Below are 26,164 nucleotides of genomic sequence, written 5' to 3' on the forward strand. Positions count from 1 at the left end.
TAGTGTTTTTGTTATGAAACTGTTGGATTTTGTCAAGTACTGTTTCTGCATCAGTTGAGATAAGCATGTGACTTTTGCTTTTTATTTTTGTTGTTATGATGTACTACGTGCATTGATTTTCAGATGGTAAACCAATCTTGCATTCCTGAGATAAATTTCACCGGGTCAGGGTGTATAATTCTTTCTATTCTTTATGTTGCTGGATTTGGTATGCTAGTATTTTGTTGATTAATTTGTTTGCTTTTGCATCCATGTCCATTAGGGACACTGGTCTATGCCTTTCTTCTCTTGTGAAGTCCTTCTGATTTTGATATCAGGGTAGTACTGACAAGTTGGGAAGTGTTCCCTCCTCTATTTTCTTTTTTTTTTTTTTTGGAAGAATTTATGAAAATTGGTATTGATTCTTTAAATGTTTGTAGGATTCAGCAGTGAAGCCGTCTGGTTCTGGGCTTTTTTGTGTGTAATATATTGATTACTAATTCAATCTGTTGCCTTGTTATAGGCATTTCAGATTGTCTCTTTATTTCAGATTGTCTATTTTTCTTGAGTAAGGACTGGTAGTTTGTGTCTTTCTACTGGCTTAGATTTATTTGTTATTTATTTATTTATTTATTATTTATTTATTTTTGAGATTTTAAAAAATTTATTCATGAGAGACACTACAGAGAGAGGCAGAGACATAGGTAGTGGGAGGAACAGGTTCCCTGTGGGAAGCCCAATGTGGGATTTGATCCCAGGACTCCGGGATCATGACCTGAGCCAAAGGCAGACGCTCAACCACTGAGCCACCCAGGAAGTCCCATAGTGGCTTAGATTCTTATAAGTCTGTTCCTTCTGCTCTTTCAGTCATTGTTGACATGTGAGTTCTTCCTATGTGCCAAGCATTTTGTGCATTAGCTCATTTAGATGTTACAAGAACTTGATGAACTAGGTAGGGCGATTATCATCTCCATTTTACATACCTAGGAACTGAGACAGAGAGAAGTTAAACCATGGGTCAGGGGCCCACAGCCAGGCAGTACTATTGCCTTCTACTATTGCCAATACTACTACTACTGCCAATACTGTTGCCTAATCTACTATTGTAGAGCTAGGGTTGGAGCCCCGGCAGTCTGGCCACACAGCCCTCTGTGCTGTCCTTCTCTCTGCTCTCCTGAGGCCTTGCTTTGTGCTCGGAGCTGGGAGAGTACAAGAACGGGTCAGACCTACTCTGACCTACGCAGGTCACTCTCTGGAGGCCCCCAAACCTAAGAGAAGGAGCTGTCTTATGTCTAACATGAGCAAGGGGCTGGGGAAGTTGGGGTGTCAGAAAGGGCCCCATGGAGCAAGCGATGTGTGAAGCAGGCTTTGAAGGAGGGTCCTGTGCAGGGGTGCATGAGGCTGAGGTGTGAGTGTGCCCCCTCCCGGGCTTCTGTCTCTCACATCTCTCTCCCAAGGGCTCGGCCAAAGGGCCTCACAGACAACATTACCCTGGATGCTTATGCGCTCTCCCCGCCCTCAGGAGTTCGGAGCAGTGGGATTGTGTCCACTATGTCTATTGGAATCACCCAGGCCTCGGCAGTCAGCTCTTCTGGAGAGGAAGAAGCAGACCATTTGCAAGACAATTGCTAGACAGAAATCAGGAGCAACCAGACATAACTCAACATAATTATTTCTGCATAATGACTTCTGCTACTTGATTCAGTCTTGAGCAATGACTGTAATCTTTATCTGTCACAGGAAAGCTGGTGGCCGGGAAGCCCCTGTGGCTTAGCGATAGAACCAGAAGGAAATTTGCAATTTGAGTTAATGGAGTGTTCCCGAGCAGCCAGGGAGCCAGAGCCTTCAAGGCCTCTGCAATGATGGACCTCCTTCTGCTAGGAAGCCTGATGTCGGAGCTCATCCCCGAGGGGGGATGCAGCCCACGGGCTTTGTCCAAGAGGGGGAAACAGAATGGCAGAGATGACAGGGCATGCCCAAGTCACAGGGCCACTCAGCAGCAGACACACACCCAGAACCAGAGCTTCTCCTCCTCTGCTCTACTGCCACCCAGTACTTTCCCCGGAAGAGCTGATGTGTGTCTCAGTGAGACAGGAAGGGCTGTGGCCTCCCCAGAAGGTGTCTGTGTGGACTAGCAGTATTCTCACCTGGCACTCCTGACACTGAGCTGGTCACTGAGCATGTTGATTGTTGAGGACTGCCCCCAGGAGGCTGGAAATGGTAGGGCCTTATAGTGGATAGCCGGCTCACCTGCACCCGAGCGAGGTCCGTGGCACTAGTCACGCAGTGTGGCGTGTCTGGGAGGGCAGGGTCCTGCTGATAGGGCTGAGGGCTGGAGGAGCACCTGCTCTGGCTCCAGAGCCCCCCCTGGCCCGAGGGGGTGCTTGCTCACTGCGTTCCCACCGTCTCCTATAAGCTCCTGTAACTAATGGAAAGAACAAGAATAGGTTTAGGAGTTGGCATTTTTGGCATCCCTCTTAGCCACGTGTGACCATGGCAGGTGTCCCCAAGTATGTTTGCTCCTCTGGGAACTGGGCGTCAGAATAGGCCCTCTGTGCCAGGACCATGAAAAAGGTAGGATGATAACATTGTGCCCCGACACAAAACTTCCTGTACATTCTGCTGCTGGCTGCTACTGGGTTTGGCAAAGGCAACCCCGGGGACGACCCTTGACCCTATCTGGGCCTGATTTCCCCGAAAAAGCAGGGCTTACAGAGCTGCGGGATGGCTTAGCCAAGATCATTGACTTGAAAGTGCCTAAAAAAAATACAGGATGAGGGGAGCACGGAGCACTTTTAGGGCAGTAAAATGTCTCTCCGTGATACTGTAATGGTGGATACACATCATCATACCCTTGTCCAGACCCACAGAAGGTACGCCACCAAGAGTGAACCATGTGAACTATGGATTTGGGGTGAAAATGTGTGTGAGCGTAGGTTCATCAACTGTGGTAAATGTGCCCTGGTCTCTAGTGGGATGAGTTGATAATGGGGAAGGCTGGGCATGAGGGGGCAGGGGGGCAGGAGCTCTGTGCTTTCTGCCCAAGTTTGCTGTGAACATTAAACTGCTCTAAAAAGAAAGTCTATTTTTTAACATATACATTATATGATGAAATAAAATGTATACATAAAATATTTTATATATACACATATATGTGTGTGTGTGTATATGTACGTGTGTGTGTTTGTGTGTGTGTGTGGTGCTGTCTAAAAGTGCAGTGACCTTCCAGTGAGAATTTCTGGTGGGAAGATGTATGGCTTTTCTACTCGAGGTCTTAGATCCCAGCAGTGAGTCTAAATAATGTAGTTGGCTTATAAGTTCTATATTGGTGGAAAAGGACAGAATTTTCTAGTAATGTCCATGTGATGCATCTGGGGGCCTTCATTGGTCAAACATCGATTACTTATCGAGTGCCACTTGCGTACCTGCGGCACAGAGGCAGAGACGGTGCTGCCCCGCCGTCCTGGAGCTCAGAGGCCACTGGAGGAGATGCAGCACCTCGTTTTGCAGGAACAAAGGAGCGAGGGGAGCCCTGCTGGCATTTGCACCCTACCCTACAGAAAATCACCCTGTCAGATTTTTCTGGGTCAAATGAGCCACTCCAGCGAGTGGGTATAAATCATGATCATTGCAGGAGATCACCATGTGTTATAATAAAAGAGCTGGGACATGCGTTTAGGAGGAAGAGTGGGCTCTCAGGTGAAGAGACCTGACAGGGGCCTGGGGGGTTGAGAAGGACCCAGCCAGAGGGGAAGGTGGGTAACCCTTCCGAGGTGTGAGAGCCCACACCGGCACTGTCCAGGCTCCATTCTGGCTCTGTCACTTGGAAGATGCATGCCCTTGAGCAAGTAGTTAGCTTCTCTAAGCCTCAGTCTCCACATGTGGCAAATGGGGTTCATCATTATGCCTGCCTCATAGGGCTGTTGGGAGGATTGAATTGGATAGTGACGTAAATGTATAGGAAGCTTTTGGGGGGCACCCGGCGGTGTAGGGACGGTGACCATGAGACTATTATAATTACACACCACATACACGGTGCAGCTCGTTCACAGAAGGGAGTGAAAGAGGCGGTCAGCCATCCATCAAGCATGCAGGCAGGGTGTGTGGAATGTGCGGAGCTGGCGGTGATGGTTGAAGATGGGGAAGGGGAGTGGTCGGGGCACCCGGGATGCCCACTGTGTGTGGGTTTCTCTTCTCATAGTGACCAGTGTGACTCTGTGAGCCGTTGCCTAGAGGTCGGTGATGCCTTCTGACCGTTTTTGCATGCAGGGCTGGGAACTTGGCTGGGGGAGCTCCCATGAGCCCGCCCTGGGCTGGGTTGTGGTGTGCACAATCCCCTGGGCCCTTACAGTGACCCTGTGGGGTCACTGTCACCAGCAGCCTGGTGACAGGCCACAGTGACTCAGTGATGCTGCCAGTGCTCAGGCTCTGGGTGTGAAGACCACAGAGGCCATGGGCTCCCGGCCAGGCCTGGCTTTTGCTCCGGCTCGTGATGGCTGGTGACCTCACACGGGGTGGCCAGGGTCTCCCTGGGAGATGTCCCCTATTGGTACTGTGGTAAGCTTTCCTTCCTCCCACTGCAGGGGGTACATGTGCTCATGGCCCCTGCCCTCGATGGCTGGCCGGGGGCCCAGGAGCCAGGGCTCTCCTGTACTTATTGTGGGGCTTGCAAAAGCCGTAGTCCCCACCGATAGGCACACAGAAGACACCAGAAAGGCAGTGAGCTCTGGTCCCAGAGAGTCCACATCCTAGGTGACCTGTTGTTTCTCTCTTCCAGGGCATGGTCTAGCAGCCCAGACAGGGACGTGGAACCAGCCCCCAGAGCTTCTGGTCCCAACTGTCTCCACCTCCACTCGGCCTTGGGTAAGTCGCTGTGGGAGGCCACCTGGGCCTGGAAGCAGGTGAGGGCCAGAGGGTGGGGGTGGGGTAGGGGACCTGGCTGTGGCTGGTGAGGATTTCACGCAGCTCAGTGGGAAAAGCAGGGAAATCCGGGAGTCGAGGGCCAGCCTACCCAGCACACCCAAGAGGTATCAGGAAACTGAGACTCTGGGATGTAAAGCACCCACCAACGTCCTGTGATCCTCTCGGTTCTCGGTTCTCTGTTCCCTGTTCTGGCCTGAAGCTGGCCAGGCCTTCCTGTAGGTCATTTGTCCTTGGGTGCTTTGATTTGGGAATTAGAACTTTCCTGAAAGCTCCTATCTCCCACCCCCGTAGAGGCAAAAGAGCTGTCTTCCCAGGGCCCCGGGGCTGAACCTCCCCCCACACCTCTTGCTCCCCTCTCCTTTCCTCCCTCTTCCCCCACCCATCCCCCATGGCCTCACTAAGCTTGGGTTCAAACACCCCCCCACACACCTCTCTGGCCGCACCCCTGTCCTCCCAGACTTTTCTCTGGCCTCTCCACTTGTCCAGCCTGTCTACTTTGCTTCCCTTCCTGCCTCCCAAGCAGACTGGCCATGGGACCCGCTTCCTCGCTCACAACCTCAGGTCCCTCCTGCCTTCCCTGACAAGGCCTGGCCCCTAAACCTGGAACCAGCTGCTGTCGTCTCAGACAAGGGTTCAAGTCCACAGTAATTAGCATGATCCACAAGCCCTTGGTCTGGACCCACCACCCTCCTGACCCCGTCTCAAGCCCCACTGCCGGCTTTGGGTTCCAGGGAGGCTGTAGTGACAGCAATGTGCCTATGATGTTCGAATGCGCCGTCCATCCCCCAGGCCTTTGCTCCCCAGTGGCCTCTGCTCAGAACACTTTCCTCTTTCTTAGCCTGGCCCATTCCTGGCCATCCCATCCAGCCAAGCTCAGGGGGTTTCATCCTTTCTCAAAGCCTTCCTGACCCTGGGGCTGAGCCCAGTGCCTGTCCTCTGTCCCCGAGAGGCACTCCGTAGGGCTCCCTTGCCAGCAGATGGCTCTCCCACCAGGAAGTGCTGGCTGCGCACTGAACAAGCGCTCCTGGGGGCCCAGGACCCTGGCTGCCTCTGCTGTGCGGCTGTTCCTCTTGCTGAGTTCAGTGCTGGGTTCTGTTCCCAAGTGAGGAAGTAGGTGGTGGTGGGAGAAAACCTCTGACCTCGGGTTTGTGCACACAGGATCCCGCTGGGCCCACTTCACAGCCTCCCCGTCTCGCCTGTAAGAGGGTCAGTCACACCTCCATCTTGGGGTGGTTGCAAGAGCTGAGGTGTGGGGAGGCCTCAGCTGCCCGATGGCCCTTCCTCTTCCTCCTCCTGCCCAATTTCTGGTAATCATCACAGTGGCTGTCATTAGTCATTGGCTCTGCCCTGCTTGGCCGGCCCACCCCAGAACTGCGAGCCCTGTTTGAGGCCGGGAGTGTGGGTCCTGTTGCCCACGACAGGAGGGAGCAGTGTGGGGTGGGGGCGCTTGGGGCTCAGCCCTGTGGGGCCAGGCCCAGCCCTGGAGAGCCCACCTCCGAGCCCTCACAGGAAGTCTGGGCGTTTCTAGGCCTTCGAGGCACATAATTCTCACCTTCCCACCCAGGAATCACCTTTAGGGCTCAGCTGTGGGGCTAAGATTTGGACCCAAAACCTACTGAAGTGTCACCACCTTAATTACCACCTTAATAAATGATCTTAAGGTTCCTGGGTGCCCAGCATAATAGCCCTCAGGGAGTCTGAAGGGGCTTGAAGGGTCTGAGGGGGTCAGAGTGGTTTGGGGGGTCTGAGGGGTTTGGGGAGGGGTCTGAGGGGGTCTTAGAGGCCTGAGGGGTCTCAGGGAGTCTCAGGGACCTGAGGGGTCTCAGGGGTTTAGAGGGGGTCTTGGTTCTGACAGGTTCTGAAGAACCTGAGGGGGTCTCTCGGGTCTTGGGGGGGTCTGAGGGGGTTTGAGGGGCCTGTGGGGTCTGAGGGAGTCTCAGGAGTCTGGAGGTTCTGAGGGGTCTGAGGGGGCAGCAGGCGAGGAGGGCAGGTGCCGAGCTGCTGATTCCACGATCCCGCCAGCAGATGCAGGAGTCGGCAGGTGGGTCAGACCATCAGACCCCCAGCGGCAGCCCCCAAAGAGAATTGCTTTCAGGCCAGGCCCGGGCACTGTGGCACTCCTCCCTGCTGCCCGTCCCCCCAGGAAGTCTCCCTCACATGTAGGACCCACCCCCCCTTCATGTGGTTGTTGGGGGTGTGCCCTCTGCCTCGCCCTGCCATCTCTCGTGTGACCTGTTCACCTTTGTGAAAGTCCCCCTCCTCGGGTTGGGACACGAGCCTCAGGCAGGGCCTCTGCCTCGGGATAGTGGAGCGGGGAGGCCGCTGCTTTCACCAGGTCCATCTGCTTCCACCCGCCCCGTGGGGGCTGGGAATGGCAGAGAATCGGCTGTGTCGCGTGGACATCGCGGGCAGGCACACCTCGGCCCACACCATAGTTTCGGTTCCAGACCGCAGCAATAAAGCGAGTCGATGTATGCCCGGTTTCCCAGCACGTGTGTGCTATACTGTTTTTTTTTTTTTTTTTATTGGTGTTCAATTTACTAACATACAGAATAACCCCCAGTGCCCGTCGGGGCGAGTGTCCCCAGGACAGGAGAGCCCCGTCCCGGAGACGCAGGAGCTGCACCGACCTTCCCCGGGCGGAAAGGGGCTCGTGGGGAGTTGGAGCAGGACCCAGAAGGGCGAGGATGCCCTCGGGCTCCCGGGGACACTAACAGACACCTGCTCGCCCAGGAGAGTGCGCCGAGCTCCCTAAGGGCTGCAGCGCGCACCGCGGGACCCAGCGGGACCCGGAGCAGCTCGGAGGGGTTCGGGCGGCGGCTCCGCGGAGGGGGCTGCACGGCCCCGGGAGCAGCTCGGAGGGGCTCGGGCAGAGGAAGAGGCTCCGTGCGGAGGGGGCTGCGCGGTTCCAGGAGCAGCTCGGAGGGGCTCGGGCGGCAGCTCCGCGGAGGGGGCTGCGCGGCCCGGGAGCGCGAATCCACCAGTGCTATACTGTTAAGTGTGAAATAGCATCACGTCTAAAAAAACAACGTAGGTGCCTTATTTTAAAAATATTCTGTTGTGGGCAGCCTGGGTGGCTCAGTGGTTGAGCGCCGCCTTCAGCCCAGGGCGTGACCCTGGAGACCCGGGATCGAGTCCCACTCGGGCTCCCTGCACGGAGCCTGCTTCTCCCTCTGCCTGTGTCTCTGCTTCTGTGTGTGTGTGTGTGTCTCATGAATAAATAAATAAAATCTTTAAAAAAAAACAAAACAAAACTCCGTGGCTAAAAGAGGCTGATCACCATCCGAGCTTCCAGCGAGTCGTAATCGCTGATCAGAGATCACTGCCACAAATGTGATCGTAATGAAGCAGTTTGAAATCTTGCAAGAATTACCAAAATGTGACACAGAGACACGAGGTGAACAAATGCTCTTGGGAAATGCCACCGATAGACTTAATTGATGCCGGGTTGCCACAAACCTTCAGCGTGTGAAAAATGGGTTATCCAGGAGGTGCAAGAAAGCAAAGCACAACCGAGGTATACCTGTACAGGTATCCCAGCTGAGGCTCGGGGGTTGGCACAGGTACACTGGGTTGGGGTTGGCAGGGATGCTCCTGGCCAGGTCAGGTCTTGCGGAGGCTAGGAGCCAGATGTCAGGATGCTGGAGCAGACACAGGGGCCCAGATGGGGTAGAGGAGTGCTGGGGGGAGAGAGACACTGAACTCAACAAAATATAGAGAAAAAAAATCAAGTAGGACAGGAGGATAAAGAATACGTGTTGGGGTTTGGGCTTGGACATGGTCCGAGGGAAGTCCTTGGCGGGAAGCGTGTTGGAAAAGACCTGAGGATTGTAAGGGAGCAGTTTGATATCTGGGGAACAGCCGGTGCAAAGGGCCTGTGGCAGAAATGCACCCAAGTCATTAAGGAGCAGCGAGATTAGCGTCGCATTGTGGGGATGGGCAAGTGCAGGATAGGAGTCGGGCCAGGCAGGTGGGAGCAGGTGTAGGTCAGACACGAGGGGCCGGACACTTGCAGCACTGACCCAATGAGGAATCGGGGTGATAAGCAGCATCTCAGTGCTTCCAACATGGGGCCAGAGAATGGACCTCCTCGTCCTTTACATAGTGACCCCCTCCTCAAAAATTTCATAATTGTTGCCCGCAGAGATCTATGTAGCCACAATTCTGCTGGAAGATGTTCTGGGACCAGGGGCACGGAGCTTTGGGGTCCTGCAGAGCTGGACAGGAAAGCATGATGCCGGGTTAGCCTCTCCTCTGGGCGCTGGGCTTGCAGCCCATTGAAGTGTCGCTGGCGTGCAGGTCCCGGGTGGGTCTCAGAGAGCCGTCCTCAGGCCCTTGTGAGGCGGCCGCAAAGCAGAAAGGGCTACGGTTCTGAGGCAGGACATTGGAAGGGGGAAATCCTTCCTGTGTTGTAAGGGGAGGGTTATTTTTATAGTGACTTGCGATGACTTTGCAATATAGCTTCCTGTGGGCGTCCCCTTTGGGCCTCAGCCACAGGGGCGGATCCTGCACGGCAGGCCTTGTGGGCAGATGCCTGCACAGTGTGCACCTGTGTGCGCGCGTGCACACACACACACACACACACACACTGTGGGCATGCATGACTTGGCTTGACATTCTCAGCCACTGGGGAATTGGTGGAGGGACTGCCAGCACCGGGCAAGGGAATCACTGCCCCTCAGCACCCCGGGGCGGAGGTTTCTGTGTTGTGTTGGGAAGATGAAAGGTGGAAATAAAAAGAAGGGTGTCTTAGCTTCCAAGTCCGCCCTTGCTCGGCAACGAAAGAGCAGGACACATCGAACAAATGAATGAATGATTGAAGACCCCAAGATCTCGTTGCTTCCTGGCTCCCTCCAGGCTGGCAGTCCGCGTCCACGCAGGCCCTCCCGCTCCATGATGCAGGCCTCTCAGGCCCTCCTGCACTGATCTTCTCACTTCCCAAAGCCCAGATTGCCGGGTCAACCCGGATTGCATGTTTTCTGTGCTGTGGACCCCTTGACTATATTCTTGGACCCGTCAGGCCGTATGTGCACATTTGTAGCTGAGAAGTCTGGGAACATAGTCAGCAAAGGTTTGCTCTGGCGCCTGCGCCTGGGATCTCCGGGGGGTCTCTGGGAGACTGGCTCTTTCTCTGAAGTTCTAGACTCTCTGGGTCGGAAAGTCTCGGATGGGAAATCCGGAGACCTAGAGTCCCAGGAAGATGGGCTCCATGGGGCCAGCCCTGCTGAGGTGCTGGGGGTCCTCAGCGCCCCCTCCCTTGGCTCCCTCGCTCCCTGACTTCCTTCTTCTTACCAAGGGCCACGCACTGGGGCCACCCTGGGTACCAGGCGCTGTGCTCACTGGCTACAGGCGTATTCCCAGCCGCGCTCTGCGTGAGTGCACCTCAGCTCCGCGTCCTTGGGGAAGGGCTCAGGAAAGGACATGGGCCTCCACCTGAAAGCCAGAATCTGGGGTCCCTCCTGGAGCCCTGCCCCTCCTTCCACCCAGGCCCAGAGCTCCCACAGCCAAGAAAGAACTCGTGCCTTGCCTCCCCGGTAGACCGTAAGCTGCCCGCGAGCACCCTGTCCTGGTACTCGCAGCACCTGGCACCGCGTCTCTCACTCGCTCCTGGCTCTCTCTGCACAATCTCTGGCTTCTGATGTTGGGATTTAAAGAGGAAGAATGGCAAAGGGCCGCTTTTATGAGCCGCACGCGCTCCTGATTCTAAACACTGCCCCCGTCACGGCAGGCCAAGGCTGGGTCAGGAAGGGTGGCTGGCCCGTCACCGTTCGAGCGCCTTCGTGTTTTAGCCGGGCTGATGCCATTTATGTAGAGAAGGACCTACCGTTTTTGTTTCTTCCCAAAGACATTAAACATTAATCAAATAGCATATGATATGCTTCACTGGAAGTTTCCTTCCAAGTTTAAAAAAAAAAAAATGAAAAAAATTTCTGGATTAGTGAGCTGAGCCATAAGTAAGCGGCACCAAACCGGCCTTTGGCGGCGGCTGGCCCCCCGGGAGCTCTGCTGCGGGCAGCACCCCCTTGGGTGGACTTTCCTGCGGACAGAGCCACTTGTCGGCGCCCACAGAGCCCCCGGGGCCCACATGTGTCTTGAAAACGTGGAAATCTAACATCTATGATGACATTTCTTAACGACAGTTTCTATCCGAGATGTCTTAGAAGGTGGCGAGAAGCTCCTTCATTTGGGGCACGTGAATTCAAAATTTGGGAGCCGTTCGTTTGGGGCCCATGAAAAGTGAATTCTGGTGTCACTCAAGCGGGAACCTGGCAGGAATTAGCTTTCCAACATCTACTAGGGAGGGAGCTAAGCCGATGGATCTGCCAACCAAGATCCTGGGGAGAAGGACATACATTCCAGCCAAGCGAGTGGACTTGCCAGGTCCTATAGAAGCTTCCACGGGGCTCAAACGTGCCTCGGGGCCATGTAGTCCAAAGTCATCATCCACAGACGAAGAAAGCAGTGCTTCGAGGCACAGGGCCTCCCAGGCCTCTGATCTGAGGTTGGGAATGACAGCTGTGCTCATAGCAACTAACTTCTCTCCTTGCTACACGTGCCCACTCATCTACCTCGCAGAGCTGTCGGGTCCAGCCCTTGCCCGTTACCTGAGGAAGAACTCAGAGACACTTTTTTGGTATTTTTTGACTCGAACATGACAAATGTGAGCTACCCTTTGACTAATTAGTCTGAATTCCTAGGATTTGATGGTATTTTTTCTTCTGTCCCCTAGCTGCCCCTCCTCCCCATTCCCTACATTTGTTCATCTAACCATTTGTCCCATACTGTCCTATACCGTTCAGTACCATTACATGCTGGGCCAGTCGTTGCTCATGAAGGTGCCTCAAGAGGTAACAGCCCCAGGCCTGGGAGGTAGGGCCCAGGTGCTTGCTGGTGGTTCTCCCTGCACCCCCAGGATAAAGTCGCAAGGCTGGCCCTGCCCAGCTCTCGGCCACGTGCCCTGAGCCAGCCTTTCTCCAGCCTGCAATGTGCTATTTCACGCTCTCACCCACACCTCTTCGAACACTGTGGGCTCCTCCTCGGACGCCGCCTTCAACCCTTCCCCATTGGGAGAATGTCTCCCCAGATGGCAGCTCCGAGGCCTGTCCCCCACCTGCCGCGGCATATGCTCCGGCCTGCTCTTCATGTTGGGCCCACAGCGGCTCCCTTTTTACAGCCTCGGGTCCTGGTGCGTAACGATTCTGTGCAAGTTCAGCGAGGGTCAGATGGCCATGGAGTGAATGAGTGAATGGTGAACGTGGCCCATCCTATTTTCTTTTCTTTTTAATTGTGTTTTTTAAAATTTTTATGTATTTATTTATTTGAGAGAGAGAGATACCGAGAGAGCACAGGCTTGGGGAGGGACAGAGGGAGAGGGAGAAGCAGAGTCCCCACTGGGCAGGGAGCCCCACACGGGGCTCGATCCCAGGACCCCAGGATCATGACCTGAGCCAAAGGCAGACACATAACCGACTGAGCCACCCAGGTGCCCCTACTATTTTCTCTAAGCTAAGAACATTCCCAGGAGTGAAATCCCACTGATTGTTGGAAAGGCCCTCGTCCTGGCAACAGCCTCCACCCGTGCCCACCCAGGCCTGGGTTCTCTTCCACTGGGAGCCAGTGAACAGACTGAGGCATTTGGACAGTCAGTAGTGGGGTACCACACCCAGTATGGACGGAGGGGGGGGGCATGTTGTGTGTGCTGTGTGCATTCATGATTATATATATGCGGGGTGTGTGTTGTGTGTATGTGTATATGTGTGTGTGGTGTATGTGCTGTGTGGCGTGGTGTGGTATGTGGTGTGGTTCGCGTGGTGTGCATGCATCAAAGATATGATCAGTGTGTGGGGGGGTGCCTGCGGTATGGCAGGGTGTGGTGTGTGCGTGTGTGTGTGTGTGTGTGTGTGTGTGTGTGTGTGGTATCTGGTGAGGGGCGTGTGCTGTGTGCGACCTGTGTGTGCACACCCCGTCCTCACAGATCGGAGCAGCTCAGCCTTCTCGGAATGCTGGGTTTTGCTCTGGGCGAGTTCCAGACCTGTGCCTCAGTATCTGCAAAGCTCCCTGACCCTCAGGACATTTGTCTTGTGAAGAAACAGGCCCCTCCGTGTACCTGCTTAAACGGGCCCAAACCACGGAGAAGCCACAGACTCCCCAGGAGACGTCTTGCCCTTAGAGAAGGGCCCATCCGCTCCCTGAGGGGCTCCCCCTGCCTCTCTCTCCCCCGGGGTGGGGTGGTTCACAGGGCCCCGAGGCCAGCTAGGGCAGAGAGCCCACCGGTCCTCAGGCGGCTTTGCCAGACTTGCACCTCGGGCAGCACGAGCTGGTTGGAGGCTCTGCTGTGCCATCAGAGGACGTCCCCTTCTTCTGTCCTTTCCCCTCACTTTCTCTGAAGAACAGGAATTAGATTTCACTGACCCTCACCCGCACTGGATGTGTCTGTGCCTCTGGGATCCCAGGTTTTCATGCTTGGTGCTGGTCATGCGGGCAAGAAGTGTCTGCGAGAAATGCAGGCGACCCACGAGCTCCAAGCTCTGGCCAGCCTCAGCCTCAGCCTCAGCCTCCAACCTCAGCCTCAGCCTCCAGCCTCAGCCTCAGCCTCAGCCTCCAGCCTCAGTCTCAGCCTCAGCCTCAGCCTCAGCCTCTAGCCTCAGTCTCAGCCTCCAGCCTCAGTCTCAGCCTCAGCCTCAGCCTCCAGCCTGGCTCTTCTCAGTACTGCAATTAAACTCATTAAGTGCCTCACACATTTCTTGTTTCCTAAAAGCTGTGACGTAACCTCCAGATATTTGTGTGATGCTTTAAATTGGTCAGTCCCTTTACGCCCATCGTTTCCCTTTATCCTCACGGCTACATGGTGACACCAGCAGGCATGGGCTGTTCTTCCCATTTACAGTTCAGGAAACTGAGGCCCAGAGAAGTTAGGAGACAGCCAAGACTGTAAGGCCAGTTAGGGGAGCCTGGGAAGGGTTGGCTGTGCTCTTTGCACCTGCTGCCCTGTGTGGCCCCTTATGTGCAGCTGCCACCCGAGCAGGCATTCTGGTCCCATGACAGAAGAGCAAGCAGACGCTTGATCTGAGGTCCCTGAGGCTGGGAACCCCCGCACCCCAGGGTCTGGCCCAGTGCACCCTCTGCCCCCAAAGAGCTGCACCCCTGGCCAAGGTGTGTAAGCGCAGCCTACTAGGGTGCGTTTCCCTCCTGCAGGGGTGGAAGGACTGGGGTTCACATCCTGGCCGGGAGTGTCAGCGTAGAATCGCAGACTCACTCTGCCACAGGCCACATGGGTCTGTCGCACGCAGGCTTGGTCACTGCTGGAGACCTTCTGCAGCTGGACACGAGGAACCTGGGGGATGTGTGGGGGCTGGTGTCTCAAATCCCCACGCGTGAGAAGCTCAGCTGAGCGGGGTGGGGACCCCTCCACCAGCTCCGTGCCCCCAGGCCTGGCTGAAGCGGGGTCAGATCTATGGAGGGGATGGTCAGGGGGCTTCTGAAATCTCAGACCAGCTCGGGCCTTCAGCCTGCTAGGGCAGCTTCCGTTGAAAGAGCAGTTAGCCCTGCTGGGCTCCGATCCCTGTAAGGGGCATTTTGGGGGGTTCGCTCGATCGTGTGGACGATCGAATAGTCATAGTCTCTGAGTCCTCGGCTGCTTGTCTCATCCTGAGCGCCTCATGGGGCTTGGGTATTCACTGGGGATGGTGAGGGGCGCTGCAAGCCTTGCCTGCCGGCGCTCTCCCGGCTCCCCCCACACACACACACCCTGTCCTCAGGGCTGCCCTGTTCTACAGTCCTGCTCACCAAGCACGTCGCTGTGTGGCCTCGGCTGGGCTCTCTCCCGGCCTCCTGCGCCCTGGCACACGCTGTTCCCTTCGTCCGCCCACCTGGAGAGCCCCTGGAGGCCTGGCTCAGACCTTGCCTATCAGACCTCCCAGCCGATGCTTGGGGACAGGCTGGCTCTGCTCCCGCCCTGCACTCCGGGTCCCCCCTAAGTCAGCCTCATTGCACACGTTGCCCCCAGGGCTCATGGAGGGTAGGGGGCCAGAGGGGCTTCGGGCACTGAGAAGGGTCTTTGTTGTTCATCCAGGTGATCCCACACCTGGCACAGAAGGGAGATTCAGAGACTTCACTCCCACCCCAGCCTGGCAGTGGGGCTCTGCCCCCGGGAGCCTCAAACTCTGGATCTCACATACGGATGGTCGTATGTGGTGGTTTGGGTGTTAAGAAAAATCCCATGGTCTTGTTTTGGATCCTGCCTAGAGTTCTTTTCCTGTTGTGTTAACAGATTCTACAAGGAGAAGATCATTCTCCTGAGCATTTCCTCTTCCTCTCTCCTCCTCCTTTTCTCCCCAGAGGCTCATTTATGTCTATTCCACTAACCTATCTTCCTCCACTGGGCAAGCAGCTCGAAGAGCTCCTTCCCTGGAGACTCAAGTAGCAGTGATGTTGTTCTGGGTGAAAGATCCCAGCTGGAGGGGGCGGAGAGGACCCTGGCCAGGCCACGTAGCTGGGGGCGTGTTCATGGGGCCGGGAGGAGATGGCACCGGTTTGGTGAATGGACGCCCGGGTCTGACCTGCCCCAGGCAGGCCCTCTCCTCTGCTATGGCTGCTCTCGTGCCAGTAAATGGAGCTTTTCTTTCTTTTCTTTTCTTTTTTTTAAGATTTTATTTATTCATTAATGAGAGAGAGAAAGAGAGAGAGGCAGAGACACAGGCAGAAGGAGAAGCAGGCTCCATGCAGGAGTCCCGATGTGGGACTCGATCCCGGGTCTCTAGGATCACACCCCGGGCCGAAGGCGGTACAAAGCCGGTGCAAAGCCGCTGAGCCACCCGGGCTGCCCTAAATGGAGCTTTTCAAAATAGCCAAGTCTGAATTACAGAACATTCCTTCTTGGAGCTTCAAAGCTGAGCAAGAGAGCGCTTTGCCATCCTGAGCCATGATGTTCCTTCCTGTATCCCTAATACTGGAGAAGTCACAAAATGTTAGAGCAAGAGGGTCCTGGAAGAAACGCATTCACTCATTCATCCACTCGTCCATCCAGGCCCAGTGCTAGGCCCCTGGAGCAGACAACCATTGCTTCAGATATATTAACCGAGCACTCATTGTGTGCCAGGCCTCGTTCTGGGCAATGTGGGGATACAGTGGTGAACAAAAGGAGGCAGGGTCAATAATTGTGTCGGTACAGTGCCAGGTAGTAGGAAATGCTATGACCAGGGGGCAGGGGGAGGGACTAGGGTGTGAGGGCTGATGCTATTTGAGATGAGTTCCTTGGATGAGGCAACCCCCAAGAGGATTCCAACAAAGATATAAACGTTGAGGGAATGTACCTTGAGACCAGGCAGAGGGAACAGCAGATGCAAAGGCCCTGAGGCTAGAACATGCTGTGGCATGAATGAGGCATTCTCTTTCCTCAATAAGCTGAGGCTTATTGAGGAAAGAGAGGGGGGAGAAAACACAAGTAAAAAATGTTACAAAAGTTGAGATCATGATAGAAATAGGTAAAAAAAAAAAAAAAAGTGGCATTAGATGCGGAGGAGAGCAATTGCTGGGGGCTGGGATGTACATCCTGAATAGATTGCATGTGAATTGGGCTTTGGTGGTTGAGTAGAAGTTTGCTGGACAGCTGAGGCGAGCAGCCGTATGGATGAGCCTGTGTTTTCAGAGGCACGAGGTGTATGGGGAGAGGCACGCACAGTTCCTCTTCCTGTTGTATTAGCTTCTGCGAGGGAAAGAACATTCTCTTGGGGGTTTTCTCTCCTTTTCTCCACCTTTTCCTTTCACCCAGGCTCATGTAGAGCATTTCAACCTCTGCTAAGTAGGAAGGAAGGGTCTAGGCGGGAAGGGGAGTTCTAGGTCTTGGCCAGCTTCCTCCCCTCCCTCCCTCCTTCTCTCCCTCCCTTCTTTTATGTATTATTTTTTTAAGCTTTGGGGAGCCCTGAGGATTTAAGCTGCTGGGATGGGTACAGAAGTCAAGAGGGTTTTCAGTTAGATTTCTCAACCAGAGGTCACTGGCCTGGAGCCCATCTGGCTGATAAAACTGGATGCAGCAGGTATTCAGGAAGCCGCCTGAAAACAGGCTCCTGGAAGTCAGTGGGCTGAATTTGGATCTGGGCGCACCCTATAACTGTCACTGACCTCCTGCCTCTTGGCCCAGATCTTGCTCGGGGTGGCGGGGGGTGGGGGGCTTCAGCTGTCCTCCCTCAGGGGACACTTTTTGCCACTCCTGACCGTCCACCGTACACCTTAGGGACCTGCACCATCATTGCAGCCGGCCTCCAGGAAAGTTCTTGAAGCTGCTGAAAATAGAAACTGGGAAATTGGGAAATGCAAATGCCGTGATCCTTCATTCATGGGCACCTCCCCCCGCAGGGCTGCCGTTAGCCAGGAGGGCCTGAAAACAGAGTGCTAATGAGCTTCCAGAGTCCGTGTTGGTGGCCCCAGATCCAGTGTCCCAAGGATCTACCCAGGGCTGAGCAGTCAGTAGAAATAGAGTACGGGCCACATTCATATGTAATTTTAACTTTTCTAGTAGCCACAAGAAGAAAGTTAAAAAAAAAAAAAGAGAGAGAGAGAGAGAGAGAGATTAATGTTACCCACATGATCCACTTCCCTCACGATATCTCAAACGGTGTCACTTATCATTCCCCATGTAAGCAGGATAGGAAAATTACCATGAGATATTTTACATTATTTTTATGTACTAAGCTGTCGAAAGCCAGCATGTATTTTTACTCGTAGGGCACATACATGAAGTCAGACGGGCCACATTTTACGAGCTCCATGGCCACGTGGGGCTGGTGATTATGTATTGGACAAATCTGGTTTATGGACAGAGAAACTGAGGCACCTGTGGGGTGGAGGAGGCGTGGCGGGGCTGGGAAGCCTGGTATCTGCGCCCCTATTGTCCGCCCCAAGCATGCGGCTCCCTCTGGGGGGGCCCTGGCCTCGTCCCAGACCCCATGGCATGGGACTGGCCCCTCCTCAAAGCAGCTGCACTAGAAGCCAAGGCTGCATGCCGCTTGCCTCTCACCCACTTACTTGCAGAAAATTCTCAGCATTTGCCCATTTGTTAATGGGTCACCAGGAGAAAGAACCGTGGGTCTTGTGACGCATGAGGAACAGCCCTAAAGGCCTGTTTCCCTCTTGTCCTTCCAGCCTCTACTCTGCTGTCCTACCCCGGGCAGGATAAGTGCTCGTCTCAGGAGAGCCCTCTGGTTCCCTGAAGGTCAGATTCCCCAGGGATGCGCCTCCAGCCTCATCCTGAGCTTTGGCCTTTATCTAAGGACTTGGTTCCTTCCATCTTTTCCATCACTTTCACTCCAAGTGTTTGGAAGTCGGCTTGGCCTGGTGAGCTCTGGAGATCGAACCTGATGGAAGCATTTTAAAGCAATGGATGAAATGTCGACCCACGCCAGCAGCCGGTGTGGAGCGGTGATTAATGACACATTCAAGTATTGGGTTCCCAGGAGCCTCACCGAGTGGTTGGGAGAATTACGCCATTAAACAAGCTTTAATTTGCAGGCAATACCTACTTCGGGTTAAATATTTTCATAAGGCTCCCCAGCTACACGTCCGCACTTTTTTTCCTTCTTTACAATTTAGCACATTAAGAACAAATAACCGAGTAACCAAGAGCCAGAGAGATGGATGGATGTAAGCGCTACATTAACTCTCTCCCCATTCTTTCATTACTGGGAATTAAAATGTTATCTTTGACATGCTCAGAAGGCTGTTGCCTGTCTCATCCAAGCCCTGCGTGGTCACGAGGCTTTTCAAGCCAAGTGAGAGGTGGCTCTGATCCTGAATTGATCGCCCTTCCTGGCACGCCCCATTCTTCACTCCATCCATCAGTGGAGATGAAAGCAAGATTTTCTGGTCTACAGATGAAGGATGAGCCCTGACCACCAGGGCTGGGGGTGGGGGGTGCATTTCTGCTGAGAAACGGGGTGGTTGCTTTGTTTTTGCAGAAAGGCTGGCTTTTTATCATCCATCTTCCCAGCCAGCCAGTCGTCAATAACGGCTCCTTGACTTAATTAGTAAAGATAGGGGTCACCGTGCATGTAGCGTCCCACCATCCTGGGTCCCTGCGAGGCTGCGTGCTTTGGGCCGAGAGCCTCCAGGAGAGAGATAAAATGAGGCTCTTTGTATTAACTATTTCATCTGAGTCTTTGGTAAGCACATGTGAGCTGGCTCAGTTAGGGACTGGCAGTGTACATGGGGCTTTATTTCATATTCATGGGCTCCGCTTCATGATGGGGTAGATACCAGCTGGGAGCACCATAGTGGCCTCATCACTGCGCACTGACCTGGGCAATGAAGGGGGCCACAGGGAAGGTCACAGACCAGCATGTGTCCCCCCTGGAAACCTCACTTGTCACTAAGACAAGATAACTTGTCTCTAAGATGGAGATAATGTTGCACCCTCCTACCCTGGCCAAGCATGGCCCCCACCTTCCCAGTGCCTGGAACCTGCCTAGAGGTGGCCTTTGAGGGTTGACCTCCATGGCTTTTTGGTTTGGGTTTTGGGCTTGTTGTTGTTGTTTTGGTAGGCTCCGTTCCCAGCGTGGAGCCCACTGTGGGGCTTGAGCTCACAACCTTGTGATCAAGACCTGAGCTGAGGTCAAGAGTTGGACTTTTAGCCGACTGAGCCACCCAGCTGCCTCAACCTCCAGTGCCTTTTAAAGTCCTCCTTGGGACAGCCCGGGTGGCTCAGCAGTTTGGCGCCGCCTTTAGTCCAGGGGGTGATCCTGGAGACCCGGGATCGAGTCCCACATCGGGCTCCCTGCATGGAGCCTGCTTCTCCCTCTGCCTGTGTCTCTGCCTCTCTCTCTCTCTCTGTCTCTCATGAGTAAATAAATAAAATCTTAAAAAAATAAAAATAAAAAAAATAAAGTCCTTGTTGTTCAGCTTTGATTCCTCATGCTGTCTTCCTAGGCAAACTACCTACACACCCCACGGGAATGAGGAATCACTCATTCCTCCCTGGAGCACCCCCCACCATGAGTCACTGTTTTGTGCCCCATTCATAGGCACCTGTGTCATAAGCAGCCCAGAGCACTGAGAACCAGGAGGTGCGTCCCTGGGCATTCAGATGACCCAGTGGGACTAGAGTAGACTGCACACCCACTATGCACCCAGCCTGGCGCCAGGCCCTGAGAACATGCTGAGGGCAAGGATGGCTTGCACTCCTGGGCTTGGGCTTTGCAGGAGCAGACCACTGGCAGGGGGACACATGTGGGCAAGCATTCCCATGGTTAAATGACTCAGGACACGGTACAGGACGTGGTGAGGCACACAGATTTGCACACCACATGTTTCCAAGTTTCTTCCAGGGAACGCTGTACCACCGTCCTGGACTCCTTTGACGTCATCACCTCTTGTATGAGATGCTCCCCCACCTCAAATGCAGATGCAGGAATCTTCAGCCTGGGGCCTCCAGACCCAGGGATCTTAGGCTATCAGCCCAGGAAGGAACACAGGAGGCGACATTCTCAGTCTCGTGTATCACCTTCCAGGGACACACCACGTGGAAAGGAGTTGGGAAAGTGTGAAGCAGCTTCCCGGGCACACCCTCTGCCTGCTGTGACCTTCTAGCTTCAGGTTGACCTCGCTTGTCCCTCTTCCCAACCTGGTACTTTCCTTTCCATAAACATTTGCCATCTTGGGCAGAGGAGGCGTGAGGAGTTTGGCATTTCTATGGAATCTGGAAGAACCTAGGACACAGATATCAGTAGTTCTGAGGCTACTGATACATCATTCTGAGCTGTGATTTGGTCGCAGTCAGGTGAGTGGATTCTAAGGGGACCGGTCCTGAACTTCACAGAAGGCCGCTTGTCTCCATGGTGAAAAGGGCAGGACGCTAACCAGGCAAAGGATGTGCCGTTAAGGATCCAAGGCGGCCTGTTGGCGAGCACGCTGGCCTCCCCTGGACCGGCCTCCCCATGGGCCAGACAGACCTGGGCGGGGTGCTGGCCTGGCCTCCAGAGCCCCCGGGGCTGTTTCTTCTTCGCTGCTGAGGATGAACTGATCTATGTGGCATGTCTGACAAGAGGCCGAAGTGTCCCCCAGTCCACAGACCTTCTGGCTGTCCCTGCTGCTGGCGGGTCACATCGGGGCCTTGGGAACCTCCTCGGAGCCTGGCCGCCTGGCCCTGTCGTGACAAAGTAACGCAGCCCTGGCAGCTTCCAAAACAGGAATTGGTTTTTTCACTATTCCAAAGGCCAGAAATCTGAGATCAAGGTGTCGGCAGGTCTGGTTCCTTCGGAGGCCTCTCCTTGGCTCGCAGACGGCCGTCGTCTTGCTGTGACTTCACGGGGCCCTTCCCTCTGTGTCTGTGTCCCAGGCCACCAGTCAGGTTGGATGAGGACCCACCCCCATGACTTCGTTTTACCTCAGTTACCTCTTAAAGGCCCCTTCTCCACATCCAGCCACATTCCGAGGTGAATTTGGGGGGCCCGGTTCAGTGCAGAGCAGAGGAGAGGCAGCCCGCCCTGCTCACGCCGGTCCCCTCTGGCCGTGTGCCAGCAGCAGATGCGCCCCCTTGGAGGACACGGGGCCACACGCTGCTGTGCGCCTGGCTCTGGCGCCCTCGAAGCCTTGGATAGGAGGTCCAACGGGAGGCCTCAGGCCAGCTGTTCGTGTGCCCCCCGCCCCCCTAGATGCTGACTAGCACCCATCCACAGTTTTCGGGAGCAGTGTGGAAAATATGCAGCTTTGAGAACAACTGAACTGATTAAAGGATTGGAAGCACAGGCAACACTGGCCTGGAAGCGTGCGATGTTTTCAGGGTGTCCCAGGTCACATCCGGGAGCCCCGGGGCGGGTGCTGCTCGGGGCTCTGCAGACCATCACCCACCTGATTGCTCTGCAGACACAGAGACGTGGGGCTGCCCGCAAGAAGCCGCACAGCAAGTCGCCCCGTGTAGGGGGGTCTCAGGCCCTAGTTTGACAGTCCGGACTGTTGTTCAAAAGTCCTAGGTGGCAGGACCCAGAGGAGGCCGGGAGGCTGTTGAAACAGAAGCGACAGGAGCAGGGGTGCAATTAGCAGGTTGATAAAGGGATCGTGGACTCTGAGGTTCCCCTGCTGTGTAGACGTGTGTGCGTGAGAACATGCCCCTGAGAGGCTGGCGTGGGCACAGGTGTCTCAGTGATGGGCCCAGCCTCCAGGAGCGGGTCTCGGGGTCTCGCCCAAAGCTGCCTGAATCTGGGTGGCACCTTGGAGTGTGGGTAGAGAGCCTGTGGATGGACAGATGGACGGGCAGAGGAGGATGGCACCTGGCCTCACGCCCCAGCAGCACCCAGCTGGCTTCCTCCGGTGCCCTCGGCTCCGGTCCTCGGGTTCGGCGGGCAAGGGGCTTCGGCTGTGGGCTGAGAGGCACCTGACCCAGCGAAGCCATGCACCTCCCTGCTGGCTGCTGTCGTACTCGGCTGCCCCGATGATGCCACAGACCTGGCGGCTTAAACGGCAGGAATGTTTTCCCTCGAAGCACCAGAGGCTGGAAGTGAGGAACGAAGGTGTGGGCAGGGTCCTTGAGGGCTGCGGGGAAGCATCTGTTCTAGCTCCTGAAGGCCCCTGGCCTTCCTTGGCTTGTACCTGGCTGTGTGTCTCTTCTCCCTGTCTCTTCGCATGTCTTCCTTCTGTGCGTGTCCAAATGTCCTCTTTCGATAAGGACACCCCAATAACCTCATCCTAATTTGATCATCTGCAGCCTCCATTTACAACTAATGTCCCGTTCACAGGTATTAGGGGTTAAACCTCAACATCTTTTTTTTTGTTTTTTTGGTTGTGGGGGCCACAGTTCAACCATAAGCTGACTGTGCCTGAGGAGACACACCTCCACACGGGGTCGTCCTGGACACCCTGCACTGCAGGGTCCTGGGACACATGGCCCTGTCCACCCAGAGGGGCTCTCTGGGCACAGAGCCATCCTGGAGTGCCGTCATCAGGTCCTCCATGGTGACACCTGGAAGGACCCGGGAGCTCATCTGGGTGGGCCCCCTAAGAGCGATTGCAGAAAATGCAGGAGCTCCAACCTGGCCTAGAACTTTTCTTCCAATAGGACAGAGATCTTACCGCATCTTGGTGGTTTCAGCTCAGGTCATGATCTCAGGATCCTGAGATTGAGGCGACATTGAGTTTGGTGCTCAGTGGGAAGTCTGCTTGAGAGTCTCTCTCCCTAGCCCTCTGTCTCTCCCCCACCCCTGCTCGTGCACCCATGCGCTCACTCTCTCTCAAATAAATAAATAAAATCTTAAAAAAAGTAAAGCCATAAAGATAAGTACAAACAGGGGTATGTATTATAAAGTTAATAAAACCCAGGAGGGGCCAATGGAGGAAGCGCCAGGGACAATAGACGAACCGCATCTGTTCCCTTTCCTAATGGGGGTGCGGCGGGGGAGAGCTTATAAGTAACAGAAGCGGTTCAAAGTGGACACCTCTGGGACGGGGGCAGGAGACACTTTACATTTATTGTCTGTTCTATACACTTGAAAAATGATGACTGTCCTGTGTTACTGTCGGAGCCGGAACGTGAAATGAGGCGGTGAAGTGAGATCCGCGTTAGCGTCTAGAGGTGCTGCCTCTCCAGGGTCAGTCCTCTGTCCAGCGGTGTGGGAAGCTGCTGTGGGGGGGCAGGTTCTGCGCTCCCAGGGGCACCTGGCCTTCCACTGCCAACATGCGAGACATCCTGGGCTGCCTGGTGCTAATTCTAGAGCCACCCCTCGGCCCTGGGGAGTCTCTCCGAGGCAAAATAGGAGGCTCCTTAAACGGTTCTGGACACCTGTTCTGGACACCGGTTCTGGACACCGGTTCTAAAAACAGAATGTGGTGCCTAAGAAAGGATTGTTCAGAACCCAGGGCTCTGGGGGTGCCCTCAGCTCAGCAGGCGCTGTGCCCGGAGCTGATGAGGCTCAGGAGAGTGAGGATTGGATCCTCCAATCTTGTACAGCCCCAGATAAAGCCCTCATTCCACCGATTTTAAGTTGCCCCCCCCCCCCACATCTTGCCCCGGTGCCGCACGATGGGCCCCTCTTCCTGCAGGGCGGCCCGGGCGGGCTGAGATACCCTGCGCACGGCTGGGGGGCTCTGGGCCCGGGTGCGGGACACCCAGGGCCCACCGCTCGGCCCCCCGCTGACGCCCCCCCCCCCCCCCGCCGTCCCGCAGGTGTAGCCGGCCGCCGCCATGGGCAAGCAGAACAGCAAGCTGCGGCCCGAGGTGCTGCAGGACCTGCGTGAGAACACGGAGTTCACGGACCACGAGCTGCAGGAGTGGTACAAGGGCTTCCTCAAGGACTGCCCCACCGGCCACCTGACCGTGGACGAGTTCAAGAAGATCTACGCCAACTTCTTCCCCTACGGCGACGCCTCCAAGTTCGCCGAGCACGTCTTCCGCACGTTCGACACCAACGGGGATGGCACCATCGACTTCCGGGAGTTCATCATCGCGCTGAGCGTCACGTCCCGGGGCAAGCTGGAGCAGAAGCTCAAGTGGGCCTTCAGCATGTACGACCTGGACGGCAACGGCTACATCAGCCGCAGCGAGATGCTGGAGATCGTGCAGGTAGGGCCCCGGGAGGGCTGGCGGCCTGGGGTCCCCCCACCCCGTCCCCTGGGTCCCCCCACCCCCACCCTAGTCTTGAACCTTCACTGCCACATGGGCTCACTCCCCGCCCGGTGCCACCTGCTGCGCCTCATGCAGGTTTTTTTTTTTAAGATTTTATTTTTATTTATTTATTCATGAGAGACAGAGAGAGAGGCAGAGACACAGGCAGAGGGAGAAGCAGGCTCCATGCAGGGAGCCCGACGTGGGACTCGATCCCGGGTCTCTAGGATCAGGCCCCGGGCTGAAGGAGGTGCTGAACCACTGAGCCACTTGGGCCCAGGTTTTCTTATTTTTAAAGATTTTATTTACCTGTTAGAGAGCACCTGAGCAGGGCTGGGGAGAGGGAGAAGTACACACACCCCCGGCCCCAGCTGAGCAGAGAGCTTGATGTAGGGCTCCATCCCAGGACCCCGGGGTCATGACCTGAGCCAAAGGCAAATGCTTAACCAACTGAGCCACCCAGGGGTCCCCTCCCCATGTACCTTTGAAAGTGACCACCAGTCACCTGACCAGGAAGGTCCTTGCCATTGGAATGATAAGAGCCAGTATTTCTGGATCAGGCCTGGCCTAAGGGCTTTGATCCGTCTTCTTCACACCCCTGGGGTGGGGGGCGGTCCCTCTCTGCATTTCACAAAGTCTGAGGCTCAGAGAGGTGCTGGAAAAAATTTTCAGCTAGAGCTGAAAATTATAACGGCAAGGTCCTTCGATACTTGCAGAAGGCACCTACTAGACCTTCTCGAATCCCCGTGTTTGAGAATGCAACACTCAGCTTGTCACGTCCCCAGGAACGTGCCCTTGTGAAGGAAGCCTGACACGCTAGCGCCCCAGAATAAGCTCTGACACTGGAGGAGCACCTCTTTGTGAGACCTTTTGTCCTCACCTTCACACCTGTCAGCAGCTCTGGTGGGTGAGGCTGTTCTTCGGAGAGAAACCAAGTTTTGTTCACTCCGTCGGGTGCCTAGGCATGTGTTAGAGTGGAGGACCCCAGAGCTGCTGCCCTGGTGTCCCCCTTGCGCCCCCACTCCTGGAGTACATTCTCTACACGTAAGGGACTTAGCTCAGGGCTAAGTCTTGAGCAAAGAGCGTCAAACCCGTGAACTAAACCAGCCTCCGCTGGCCTGAACAGTGACCAACCTGTTGCCCTAATAGGTGGTTTTCATGCAGAATAAATCAACACAGGTTTGGGGAACTCTGCGGTTCAATGGTCACTTTGGTTCTTAGCTATAAGGGGATAGAAGTAAGAAATCTTTCTCCCTAGAACCCTAGCCTGCCCAGCAAACGGGCATGCCTGTCTGGCTGAGCAGACCGGCCTGGGCAAAACCGAACACACAAGTGGGATTGTTCAAAACAGCACGTACGGGGTGGGGCCAGGCACCATGCCTGTCCAAATAGGATCTGGCTGCTAGGCCCCGAAAGCCTGAGACCCTTCCGCTGGCCCCTTGCATGGCGCCTCAGCCTGCTGGCTGGGACACCCACCTCCTATACCTTTCTCAGCATGGACTGTGTTTTAAGTACTTGAGAAGCCCACCAAGACCTTGGAGGGGCTTGGTGCTGCCTCTGGCTCTGCACTTGGGCATGCTGCATGGCCCGGTCCCAGGGGGATGTCCTGTCCCAGGGAGATGCACCTGGGTGCCACCAGGCCCGGAGACGCATGCTGCCTGTGCTTGAGGTTCTCTA

General features: G+C 55.2%; 1 protein-coding gene across 3 annotated transcripts in view; it reads left to right on the plus strand.

The window, feature by feature from the left end:
* The window catches only part of HPCAL1 (hippocalcin like 1), a 113,284-nt gene that overhangs the window by 81,758 nt on the left and 5,362 nt on the right, over positions 1 to 26,164 (plus strand). For all 3 annotated transcript variants that reach the window (XM_049095970.1, XM_025454673.3, XM_049095971.1), the window contains exons 2-3: positions 4,757 to 4,842; positions 24,050 to 24,445. In XM_049095970.1, coding sequence (XP_048951927.1) covers positions 24,068 to 24,445 — 378 coding nt within the window. In that variant the 5' untranslated portion in view covers positions 4,757 to 4,842; positions 24,050 to 24,067. The remainder of the gene's footprint in view (positions 1 to 4,756; positions 4,843 to 24,049; positions 24,446 to 26,164) is intronic.

The sequence above is a fragment of the Canis lupus genome, chromosome 17, assembly GCF_003254725.2.
Source record: "Canis lupus dingo isolate Sandy chromosome 17, ASM325472v2, whole genome shotgun sequence".
NCBI lineage: Eukaryota > Metazoa > Chordata > Mammalia > Carnivora > Canidae > Canis > Canis lupus.